At 44.7% G+C, this 12,401-nt stretch overlaps 1 protein-coding gene across 1 annotated transcript in view; it reads left to right on the plus strand.

Moving 5' to 3' along the window:
- The window catches only part of KCNH2 (potassium voltage-gated channel subfamily H member 2), a 1,592,201-nt gene extending 1,580,826 nt beyond the window's left edge, over positions 1–11,375 (plus strand). Inside the window, exons 14-15 of the mRNA XM_085628486.1 lie at positions 4,362–4,560; positions 5,204–11,375. Coding sequence (XP_085484612.1) covers positions 4,362–4,560; positions 5,204–5,503 — 499 coding nt within the window. The 3' untranslated portion in view covers positions 5,504–11,375. The remainder of the gene's footprint in view (positions 1–4,361; positions 4,561–5,203) is intronic.
- The last annotated feature ends 1,026 nt before the right edge of the window (positions 11,376–12,401 follow it).

Genomic DNA, 12,401 nt, shown 5'->3' on the forward strand with positions numbered 1-12,401 from the left:
TTCCTACACAAAAACATTCAAGAGATGTGTTTTCCTCTGTCCATGTGTGCTGCAGAATTAGGATCCATAGAAAAAGGAAAAACGAGGAGAAATAAAGGTATTTATCCTTGTTGCGCCTCCCTTACGCCTCCTCTGGCGAGGCGTAAGAATCTGATGCATTCCCAGGTTTACGAAACCTTGTAAATCTGGGAATTAGTCAGGTTCCATGATTGTTGCGTGGGAACACTCACAGCAACATCCATGGAATGCCCCTTTCACGCAAAGTAATGCGTGAAAGGGGGGCATATTTACACATTGAAAAGCCACGCAGGGTGGCCTTATGTGGCCTTGGAATATGGGCAGGCACATTGCGCCGCCGGTGCATCAAAAAAGTGATGCACCGGTGGTGCAATGGGCTTGTAAATAAGCCCCTAAATGTTTACATGTATATCTTTTAAATACCATGCACCCTGCCCTAAGACATACTTAAGGTTTAGGCCTGTCAAAAAGGATTATTTTGATAGGTCGAATTTGCAGTTTAAAACTGCACAGCCAAGCTGCAGTGGTATACCTGTAGACATACTATAGTATATACAGTGCCAGTGCAGCTGCGTTGTGGAATGGCACAAAGAGTGCTGCAGTCCACTGGTAGCAGCTAATTTATATGCCCAAGGTAAACTTGGTACCATATACTAGGGATTTATAGGCGAAATAAATAAACAAATCTAGTGTATAACAATTTTACCATGTTGAAAGGAGGAACACAAGCACTTTAACCCTGGATGGCAAGGTAGGATCAGTGGTAGGATCATTTGCGTAGCAATGCAACACTTTTAGACCCGGGCTCCCTTTCCAGTCAGATTATTCTGGCAGTGTTTGCTAATGAATATTGGTTTGTGAAAACTATGACAAACAACGGTTATTGTAGTTGGTTAATGTGAAAAATAAATGTATCTGACCAAGAATGCCGAGGAGACTGTTGTGTTTCAGTCCACTGGAGTGAGCAGCCTCCACTGCCCGACCTAGGAAGACATTTCTAGACTGCTCTTGCTGTCCAGTTCTTCAGCTTCCTTGCAATAATCTGAATGCTTCTAAGAGGCATGGTGGCAGGGTGGTAGGGGCGAGCTCATAAAGTGGAAAGGTTTCGGAGAGTCAAGACAGCTACTGCTTGAACTCTAACAATGCGAGAACACAGCTCTTGAATAAGCACCTGCCAGATAATTCATGTTTTATCACTGAACCAGCAGATTTCAGCACAGAAGTGGGGTGCAGTTGAGCTGGTGGAAAGAAATACGAGGAGCCTGGTGGAATGCTTATGCACACACACTTTAGCCTTTATCCCCTTACTATGCTTTAAAAGCAAATACATTTCAATATATAATGACAAATGTGTTGCAGAATTCACAATTTTTTCCCAAATTTTCTTGGTGGGAGAGCCCCCCAAAGTTTGCTTTGCAGTGTCGAGGCTCACTCACTTTGTACTGGGGCTGGTCTGACAATATTTGCCAGGGCTGCTTTGGGTTTCCAGTCTGGCCCTGGCAGGAGCCTCATACTGCGAAATAGAACCAAAAATTGAAAAGTTAGTCGCTGAGATGCAGCACTAACCATCCCATTAAAAGTTTTCGATTTTGCCAATTCTTTCTTTATAAAATATTAAATCTTTAGTGATTCGAGTATTTGTTTGGTGTGCACAAGTGTGTGTTTACTTTTTTCAAACTACTGTTTTAATGTTTGAAATGTATATCGTACAAATTGTTTGGGGGTGCTCGGCTTCCAGTAGTGACTCAATAGGGGTCCTCAGGAGTCAAAAGTTTGGGAACCACTGCCTTAGGGACACACCCCACACTTAGTCACATATCTGGCGCGAAGGGGCCAATCGAAAACATCCGAGTCCTCACCTTTTCGGTGAGAGGTTGACATGCTTCTGATAATTTAGAACTGATCTGGAAGCATGCAGATGGCGAAGTGCCCAAGATGGCATCAGCTGTAAGAAAGCGGGAAGGGGGTCTCACCGCGACAAGTCAAGTTGCCACAACTTGTGCAGGATGGCAACACAAGGCCTTTTAACACGCCCAAAGTAAAAATACCATTTTGCCTTGTGAGCCAAAAGTCCTTGTGCTGCAGCCAGTCCATGAACTAGGAGTAGATTTGAGAAACTGAAAGAGAAAGTGACAGACAACAAGACTGAGGATAGAAGAACTATTGAACAGAGAGGACGAACCAAAAAAATTGGAAGAGAAACAAACTGTGGTAACAGCTGCAAGACTACAAGTGCTAGCATGCATGCAGTGTTTAGTCCTGCTGCTGTGGCCCAGTCACAAGTACGCTATTATGTTCCCAAACATCCAATCCCAACATACATTTCTGTCACGTGATAATGTTCCCCATCAAAGAACTAAATGGGTCAGGCAAACGCCATGGATGATACAAGACAGTGAATGGCAAACAAAGTCATTCTCATGTCAGCATCTACCGTGCATCAGAAACATTGACTGACTGCTAGCATGGGTGGCTCCTCCGCAATGACACTATGTCTCTTCGAGACAGCGCATGTGCTGTCTAAGCCGAGACCTAAAAAACAATTAGTGGCACAAATAGGACAGTCTCTCAAATGGTTGCCATATTTACAAACAGGTAAACAAATCCAATCCTATTGTGTTTCACAAGTAGGGATTTCTATACAATAGCCATCTGTTGTGTACCCTTAATAATTTGTTCTAGCCCCAAGTTCTCTAACGTGAAGTCCTGGATAAAGAAGAACCCCACTTATTTACAGTGTGGTGAATGCACTTCAGTTGGAGTACCATCACCTGCCTTCCTCAGGACCAATGGAGGAACTTTCAAGATGAAGGTTCAAGTTAAATTCCCTGGATCCAAGTTTGGGAGGAGCTGCAGTATAGCACGCGTAGCCTGAGATGGATCCAAATGTCAGTGCTGCCTGGTGGTCTTGCATTGTAGTGGAACTGTGCAAGCAATACCCATTACTTTCTGCTGTTTTTCACTGCCTTCCCTTTTTTTTTGTTGCAGAGTTTTATATAGCGCGAACTAGACCCAAATCCAATCAGGTATCAGAGTGCTTTACATAGCACCAGTTACGTTACATGAGGACACACATTCTTTTTTTTTTTTTTTTTGGGCACGGGGAGATTAAGTGATTTGCCCAGAATCACAGGATGTTCGGCGTCATTACCGAGACTCGAACCCAGTTCCGAGGTCGAGCGCCCTAGCCGTTAGGCCAACTCCTCTCCCCCAATTTAATACCATATATTTAATACTTGATCCCTGTATCCATTTCCGAATGTATCTTATGGTGCACTACTTTTAATTCTGCCTTTATAACATTTAGAGGAGCATTATGGTGGTTTTAAAAAATGTAGTTTGTATTGTAATTCATGAAATACAAACCTGGTCTTCAAAGTAGGAAGATCAAATTAAACACAGAACCTTTTTTGTTTTTTTAAAGATAGATTTTGCATCGAAGAAGAGAGGGGTGAAAGCATGTTCCAAAACTCTTTCAGTCGTTTATTTTGGAAAAAGAGAGTGTTACACTTAGCATGTAACTGGCCTAGATAGCTTGAGGTCATAGATGAGGAGAAGGCCATTGACATTAAGGCCTAAACACAGAAGGGGGCCAGGAAGCCCCTCCATTGTCTGAGACCAATCTAGCCAAGGCGTATTCAGATCAGCCTTTGCAAATATATTTAGTACAGGTGTGTCTTCTGTATGATCTAAAATGTCTTACACCACATATTTAAGGACTTATGTCCTTTGACACTAGCAGGCTAATTAAAATGTATACTAGGGTCAAATGTCCATTCTAAGTTACAGTTAATCCAAATGGTCATCCATGGTTAAATGTGTACATAACATAAAAAGAGAGCACAGAGAGTCTTCTAGTGTTCTGCTGTTGTTGGATCTGGATAAGTGGGGGACTTTTGTCCTTGAGGAAAGGTATGGGCCAAAAGTGGATATTTTCTGCTGATGCTGCACAGAAGCGCTCTTTGAGGACCCCCCATCCTGCAGAGACTTATTGCTGATGGAAAGAGTGGCTACTTTTTGTCTCCACCCCATGTATTCTCCTTGACTGTAAGGTGAATCCCCAGGAAATGTCTGAGCTGGAATTCTCTTCTTTGTCCAAGATGGTGGAAGATCTCAATGAGTAGAGACTAGTTTAAGTTAGCAGCTTTCAATGCGTCCAAGCAGAACGGTGGCTGAATTGTAAAATTGGAAAAGTGAATTAAAGAAATAGAATTGTAGAATCTTAATTTAAACTCTTATACTCACAACAGTTTTAAAACTGACTGTTGCAAATATATCATCTTATCTTACTTGTTTGTAGTATTCTCTTGGACCTCTAACAGTCCCTGTCTTTTGCTGCCCAGGTTGGAAAGCCGGATGACATCTGATGTAAACACCATCATGCAGCTCCTCCAGAGGCAGATGGCACTGGTCCCTCCAGCCTACAGCACCGTGACATCTCCACCCCAGAGTACCATGTACCATGATACAAGGGAGCAAAGAGGGCACCCAGGGCTTCCTGTCACCACCATTAACTCCGAGGAACTGGCATCCCAATCTCAGGTAACATGAAAGGACCAGCGAAATATTGTGGTGCGAACCTCTCTTCTTATCAAAACCATCTGATTCGTGACACTCTTCTCTGCTCCTATCCCTTCTGCCCTCTACTTTGTCTATGTACTGGGTCTAGAATTCAATGAGAACCTCCTGTGGTTATTTATACAAATTCATTGTTTGTTCTCCCACTCTCCTTAAATACTAACCTTCATGTTCCTACTAGAGGCCCATCCCTCATTGGCATAAGTCAACAGAAGGCTTCTGATGTGTGTCTGTCTTCTGTTTAGGCTTCTCATACAGTTACCACATCTGTTGTATTGCTTTAATTTCTACTATATGTTCCTGAGTGTACATTTTCTCCCCATCTTTGTATGGCTCCTTATGTACATTAGGCTCCATTCCTCAAGTCACTACCTCCTTTTGTTTATTGAGAGGTCATTTGTTACCACATTCCAGACTAACTTCCTATCGATGGTGTTATTAATAGATATCAATCCATAGATGTGACATGTTCTTAAAGTACCCCTTTGAATTCTGTCTCATATACGGGGCTCACTCCCCTTACCGTACCTGCTACCGATTGACTTTTGAGTGCAGTGTGACAAATGCTGATTCCATTGACTCTGCCACTCTTCCTTTTATCCACCAGGTTTCCAATTGCCAGGGCTTTGAGGAGTTCCAGCAGAAGCCACATAAGTCTCTTCAGGTGGACACTGGACTGTACAGAGAAACCCTGCTGCTTTATCCCACCCCTGAAATGCCGAGAGCATCGTCCGTGGCACCACCGCCACCACCGCCACCCTCTGCCCCTCCAAGGGCAGAACCTCTTGGCACTAGTCTGACTGCTTCCACTCCCAACAACTGCAGGCGCTTATCCCTGCCAGAACAGCTGGGGGACCCTCTGGACCTGCGGACCCCACAGAGACATCCCTCAGACCCTGGGAGTTAGTGGGGGATCATGGTGGTCTGACTTAGGGTGCATAGGTATTTTTATGGCAGACAGAGAGGGTGAAGCTGACCTTGCAAGGCCCTCTGTAGCACATCCAAACTCTGCTGGAGAAATCTCATTGGTGGAGAGTCAAAGATGTTATGTATCACTCAAAGAAGATGTTAAAAGGGGCTACTTGCCTTGTGCTGCACAACCTACAGTTGATTGTAACAGAGTTGGATGTTAAGGGAGAAAGCATGGATTCCATCCATCTTCTAATCTCGAGAAGTTCTTCCAGTCTGCTGCTGCTGTGGACTCCAGTCATTTCCCTTTGATGGAAGAAGGAATCATCTCTGACGTACTTCTGTCGTCTGTGTAAAAGAAACCTCAAACATGACTTCCAAATGAAAGAGGACAATTTCGTCAAAAACTACCTGGGCTACTTGAGAAAGAGTCAGTCATACTGAGAGTGGGCAGTGGCTGCAGAAGGTGACAATCTATCAGTCTGTATAGTCAAGCAAGGGGCACCCAGCACTAAGGGAGAAGCAGCAGGATAGTGAAATGGGGTGGGTTACCCGATGGGGGCATTTGAGTGTTTTCAAATTCTATCCTTGGGGGCCTACAACGTGAATCATGGCACAACTTCTCCTTCGTTCTGTAAGGCAAGGAAAACAACTTTGAGTCAAGCAAAAACAAACTCTTCTGATGGACAACACGCTCAAATACATTAGCTGGTCTAACTAGTCTTTGGGTGTAGTGTGTGGTGATGTAGGTAGAGGAGGCAAGACAGGGTAGGCGGCGGGTCAGGCAGGAATCCTACGCCTGTGGAAGCACAATGTAGCAGTCGTCATGGAACCTGCAGGAACTGACTGCTGCTTCTAAAGACTGACATCTGTGTTAAGGAGCAATGCCTTTCTGCCATTGCTAAGGAACATAATAATCGTAAATATTAATAATATATTGATGATGGTAATACTGATAATATTAGTAATAATAGTAATGATATGAAAAATCCAAAACAGAAAAAATAGCCATGTGTTACTTGACAACATATCTGCAGCCAGTTGCAACCCACGTACAGGCTGTGTGAGGCTGATAAGCCGGGGAAGGGGGGGCGGGCAAATAAGTGGGTGGTCGTTGGAATGCTCCACTTATAGGAGGCCCAAGGGATTTTTGTGGTAGGATATCCAGGAAAGGTCACAAAGGAGATAGACCACCACTATATTTTATACAAAGGAACCAGCCTTTTTACCTTTTTATGCTGTGTCTCCTGCTCTCTGCCATCTGGTGAGGCATGCCGCTCATCCATGGGTTACTGGTGAAGATGGTGACACCCAGTTCCTAGAATTTCTTGCAACTCCTTCCTGCCTATTTACTTGATCATGCATCCATTGCAGCTTTTACTTTTCTGCATGTGGGTGGGGTCTGCAGCCGTCTGCACTGCTTGCCTTTTTATGTTTAGTTGGAACTGTAGCATTAGGGTGTAGCTGGAAGAGCTGAATGCTTACGACATGGTCGACAAATTTCCGTAAATTGCTGATGATGTCTCGGTGAGTTCTCTATGTTCCCAGAATTCTTAGTGTGGTTTGAGCAGAACAGACCAGCCAGAAAAAGGACTTGGTTCTATGGAGGAATACCTTTCAAAAGCAGCCGTATAGGTGGACAGATTGTGGTTATCTCTGTTGGGTTGAAGTACGATATCCAATTGTTGTGAAAATGTACAACTAGGCCTGTGAGATTTTGGGGCTATCTATTGGGCCATCAAAATCTGACCATGCAACACAATCTAACATAATTCATGGGCAGCCCCTCTGTATTTGTACTTATCATTTCTCCTCCATTTCCGGGCTAACTCCTTGCCCTCATCTTAGTCACACTATTGGTGAGAAGAACCCGAAACAGAAAGGAAACTCTCTGTGTCTGTAGTCAAAAAGTGTTTGTGGCAACCCCTGTGTACCGCTCAAACTTAGAGCATGCTCCTTTTTCCTTTGGGCCCAGTTACACTCAGGGCACCAAATGTAAAAATCAATGCCTTATCTCATCCTAATGCATGTTTTATAATCCGCCGTCATGGTCTTTACCACTTGTTTACTTCCGGTCCTAAGTTCCTTCCTTGTTGCAGGCAAGGACCCATGAAGCGGAAGAGGGAAAATGTTAAGCGGTTCATAAAGCTGTTGGAACATCCTGCCCACGGAGGCCTAGCTCATTGGGAGGAAATCATTCAAGAAGAGGAGCAGGAAAAAACCAACATTCATGACTTCTCAGAGGTAGAGGTGCAGGGAAAAGGGTCACTCTACCCACTGTCAAGCTGTACCTCTTCCTCTGCTCGCCTCCGTGCATCTCCCAGCTCTCTTCCTCTCCTCTGCATTGCTCCGCGCTCCAGTCTCATCTGGCTAAGAGGCAAGGCCTGTGAAGGGACCCGAGTGGAAGTCAGAAAGAGGCCCGCGCTAGGATGGATCAATGTATGCTAGAAGGGCTATCTCTCGCTTGTTCTTCATCTAAACCCCAACATCCAACTCCAACTTTGTAGATCCTTATGTCTTTCCGCTGCCTCTTTCCGACGCCACACCTCAGCCACCCACTGAGCTCCTGAAGAGGTAAGGATGTCTAGGCTGCATATAAGAGGCACAAAAGTATGTTGAGGCAGGAGGCGCGTCGTACCTGATCTAACAAACTACTTAAGGTCCTCGATCTTCACTGAAACAAAGGCAATGTGCTGTAAATAAGCATGATTGCCCTCCACTGCAAACCGCAACAACTCATAGCTGCCCTACCTGAAATTACGGGGCACTGAGGAAGGAAAATGTGCATTATGATGTGGAAGATATTAACCAGCATTAATACCCAGAAGCATGTTGAAATAAGTTTGCTAGGACCTGTGCCCCCAGCCTCAACCCCCACACGTGGAGACACAACTCTATTCTTGGCTTCCTGGCCCTGCTCCATGTTCCACTGAACTCACAAGAGCTTAGAACGCGGCCATGCTATCCAAGTTAATCCCCGCTTCCCAAGCGTTCTGAACAGTAGAGTTCGCCAATGATCCAGGTCCATGCATGAGTGGCGGATCCAGTCCAAGTTTATTTTTTGCATGCCGGACGAGAAGTTCTGATTTTATGATGGGATAATTGGAGACCATACATCCCAGAATACTAAGAAAGAAAACCGTACTGCATGATTTACTCATGCACTGACATGGGCAATTCCACGGTTCTGTAATAGTTCACCAACATCTAGTGAGGCTATTGGTCAGCTATTCCAGAGGAGGTTCAAATCACGCCTTCCACAAATGGTTCAAGTAATGTGCTGTTTAGAAATGCATTCCAGTTTACAGTTCTAGAGGTTGACATGAGCACTGGAATAACAAACCCTAGAATAGATTGTGTTGTGATATTTCAGGACCACCAGGGCTGAATCCAATATTGCCCCAGAGAGCAAGAGTTTGATGTCACCCTACCATCCTTGACCCTGCCGTCCTTCTGTAGCAATGTTGTGCATCGGAGGTGGCTGTGTTATTGCTTCTGCGTGCACTAAATGTTTCTGTCAATTTATAAAGCTTTCCTGCATGTGTTTACTCTGCCTGAATTAGACACGTTGTGTTTGTTGAGTGTGAATGTTGCCTGTGTTTAAATCATTGGCATAGCCAATGAAGCTTGTTATGTTTTCATGAGAGCTCCCACCTCTTTTTATTTTGTTCTAGTTTCAACGTTTTTTTTCTTTTACGGAGTTTTATATAGCACGAACTTGACCGGGTATCAGAGCGCTTTACATCACACCAGTTGTGTTACATGAGGATTCATTAATTTTTTTAGGCAGGGGTAGATTAAGTGATTTGCCCAGAATCACAGGATGTTCAGTGTCATTGCCGAGACTCGAACCCGGTTACCCAAGATTTGAGGGCGACCGCCCTAGCCATTAGGACAACTCCTCTCACGTTTTACATGAACATTGGTCCATAAGTTCCTTTAGGTTCTCCTGTTTCAGATAACCTTTCCCCGACATGAAACTGCCCTGTAAGCCACTTTGAATGTCCCTCTTTTAATGCCTTCAGTCCATAGGCGAATTGCGACTTTCCTGGTTACAGGAGAGTGTTCACATCTGTAGGCCTCTGGGAGTGATCTGACACAATTTGCTGTATTGTCTCACATGGCAGGGGAGCTGTGCTGCCCCTGTCACCCTTCACTGCCTTTGAATGGTAGTCTCGCACTCTCTTCAGCACATTCAGCCGCGACCGCTGCACGTAAGAGCGGTGGGGCCGGCTGAGGGGGATCTCGAGAGACAACCATGAGGGAAAAATGGAACCAATCGCTTGCCCTCCCTTAGCCTACATCGAGAGGCATCAGTCCCTTGGTATCACCTGTCTCATCATTTGGAGTAACTGTCTCTTCCTGTCTGTGAGCTCAACCTGCACCTGTGGCCAGTAACATATTGCAAGCAATCTCTGTGAATATCCTATTCGTCCCACGCGGAGATGTTGAGGTCTCTTTTACTCTCTTGCTTAGATCTGTGAGACAAGTATTTTTTCTACACTCACCTCTTAAATACTACAACAGCCAGCAGCAGGGGAACTGTATCTTCCCATCACCCCTGCAACTCAGGGCTCCATCCCGCATAAGAACCCTTTTCATCCCAAGTCCTTCGCATGTCTGTGAGGCCGGTGGCCTCAGTGGTATTTTAGGTGGTAGTCACCAAACGCTTCATCAGTGGGCACATGTTGCGTTGTGCCAGCGGGGGGTCATTTATCTTTGTTCCACCGGTGGGTCCTTTATCTTTGTTCTAGCTGTCACATACCCCACACTTCCATGGGATCTATCTTCTCCTTCTTGTTCCACAGAGTGTACTTTGTCTTGTGTTCTTCACCCCCTTTGTATTCAGGGACTCTCTATCTGTCTCTTTCTTTTCTCACATTAAATCGAAGTTATTTCAGCACATTTCTGCTCTCCCACAATGTAAGGGTTTAGCCTCAGTGCATCGAGCCTCCGGCTCAGTTCTCTTATTTTTACAAATCTGATTACAAAGATGCTCAGAGGCATGCCTCTCATCTGTTTCACTTTCTCTTCACCTCTGTCCTGCCTCTGCTACACTTGAGTGCTACTCTGCACTAATAAGCTAGCCTTGACCCAAGGAAGCTCTTTCTATGCCTCACTCACCCCTTTCCTCCACTCACACCCCTGCCTCCTGCTAAGATGCCCTTTGGATGTGGTCTCCCTTTCCGGAATGCAGACAAGAGGGAAGAGGAGCTGATAATGGGACATTATTTTCTCCCTGCTTTTGCTGTTCGGGTCTTTTTCTCCTGAGACTGCCCATAGATTTATGGCATTTAACCATTGAAATGTAATGTTGGGAGTGACAAGAAAATGGAAACAATTTGATAATGTTGCAAGGGGGGTCAGTGGAGGTAAACGTGGCGGGACAGAGGATGTCGACAGATCACGGAATGGGGGAAATTAAATAAAAAAATCCTATTTCGTCATCCGTCGACACCCCCCCCCCCGCCCGCCTCACTGCGCTTACCTGCACCGACCGCCCTTGCATGGTTGTTACTGCGAGACGAACACTGAAGCATAGCTAGAGAGTAACTACAGCTTGAAAACCACAACCAACCAACCTCTGTCGTCTTGGGAATTGAGAGAAATGTCTTGTAGGGAACATCAACAGAGATTTGTACATAAGATAACGGCAATAGCAAATTCTTGTACATAAGAAAGGTGGTTTTTATTTTTAAAGTTAATTTTGGGGGGTTTGTAAAAGAGAAGTTTTACGCTGACACTATGCAGAAACCCCTCTGAGCATGTCTCTGAATGCAGAATGTAGAGGTTTTGTAGAACTAAAGACCAATAAATATGTAATTTAAAATGAATGATTAAAGATAACAATAAACCAAATGTTTGATCCATGCACTGGCTCCTTTTGCTTTTGGTTTTGTAGTCTCTGCCTCGGAATTGTGGGAGGAAAATCCTGGAAGATCGTTCCCACAGAGATGGCATAGGAATTGTGGGTTCTGAGAGTGGACACCTTGATGGACCATTCCGAATGGGCTTGTGTAGTCTCAACGAGGGGACTTAACAACAGCGTTCCATGCTTTCTTTATCTTTGTGATTTGAATATTTGGATCTAGGGATTAGTATGTTGAGGGTAATCTTTAATTGCCTTTCCACAAATAAATCTAGAAGCCGGGGGTAAGACAGTATCATCTACAGAAAACTCATAAAAGTTAGGGGGTCTTAGATGAACAGATTTAGGTCTACAGAGTGAGATAGTTTAGTATGGATGCATTTACTTTTCAGCTTGTAGCCAGGTATAAATTCGGCTAACCCACCGATACTTTAAAACACCACAATCAAAGCCTTGAATATAGCTCCTTTCTGAACAAGAAGCCAATGTAGGGCTGTGCCATCCTCTGATATATAGTTGACTTTACTCAAGGATTGAGAGGTGCAGTCAACTTTACTAGACTGTTAAGGGAGCTTTATCCTGTGTGATGCTTCATAGAGGTTCCTTATGGGATTCGTCGGTGACCTCACCAAGTATCGATGGTGTGTGCATTCTTTGGTATACTGTTTTACAGGCTTTGGAAAAAATCCAAGGTGCCAATCCAATTCAGATGGTTTAGGACGATGAACGTCCTTGGTCGTCATAAATAGAAGATAAGGGGTCAGATTTCCCTCTTACTCAATCAGCGCAGTGCAGCAGCTGCAAATGCTGTGATGCGTGAAAAGGAGAGAGGAGGAGAGCGCCATATTTACAAAAATAAGGCACTCTCCTCCCCTTTCGCTAGCGCCGGTACAGAAATCAGCAGCTGTGCGCCACAGAGACATCTTTGCGCCATAGTGAAAGGGTGTCTCTGTGAGTGTAGCATAGGCTTTGTACTGGATGGGTAGCCTTCCAGTACAAGACACTACGCGTAGACTGGCTTTAACCA

Source organism: Triturus cristatus, chromosome 10 (assembly GCF_964204655.1).
Source record: "Triturus cristatus chromosome 10, aTriCri1.1, whole genome shotgun sequence".
Lineage (NCBI taxonomy): Eukaryota > Metazoa > Chordata > Amphibia > Caudata > Salamandridae > Triturus > Triturus cristatus.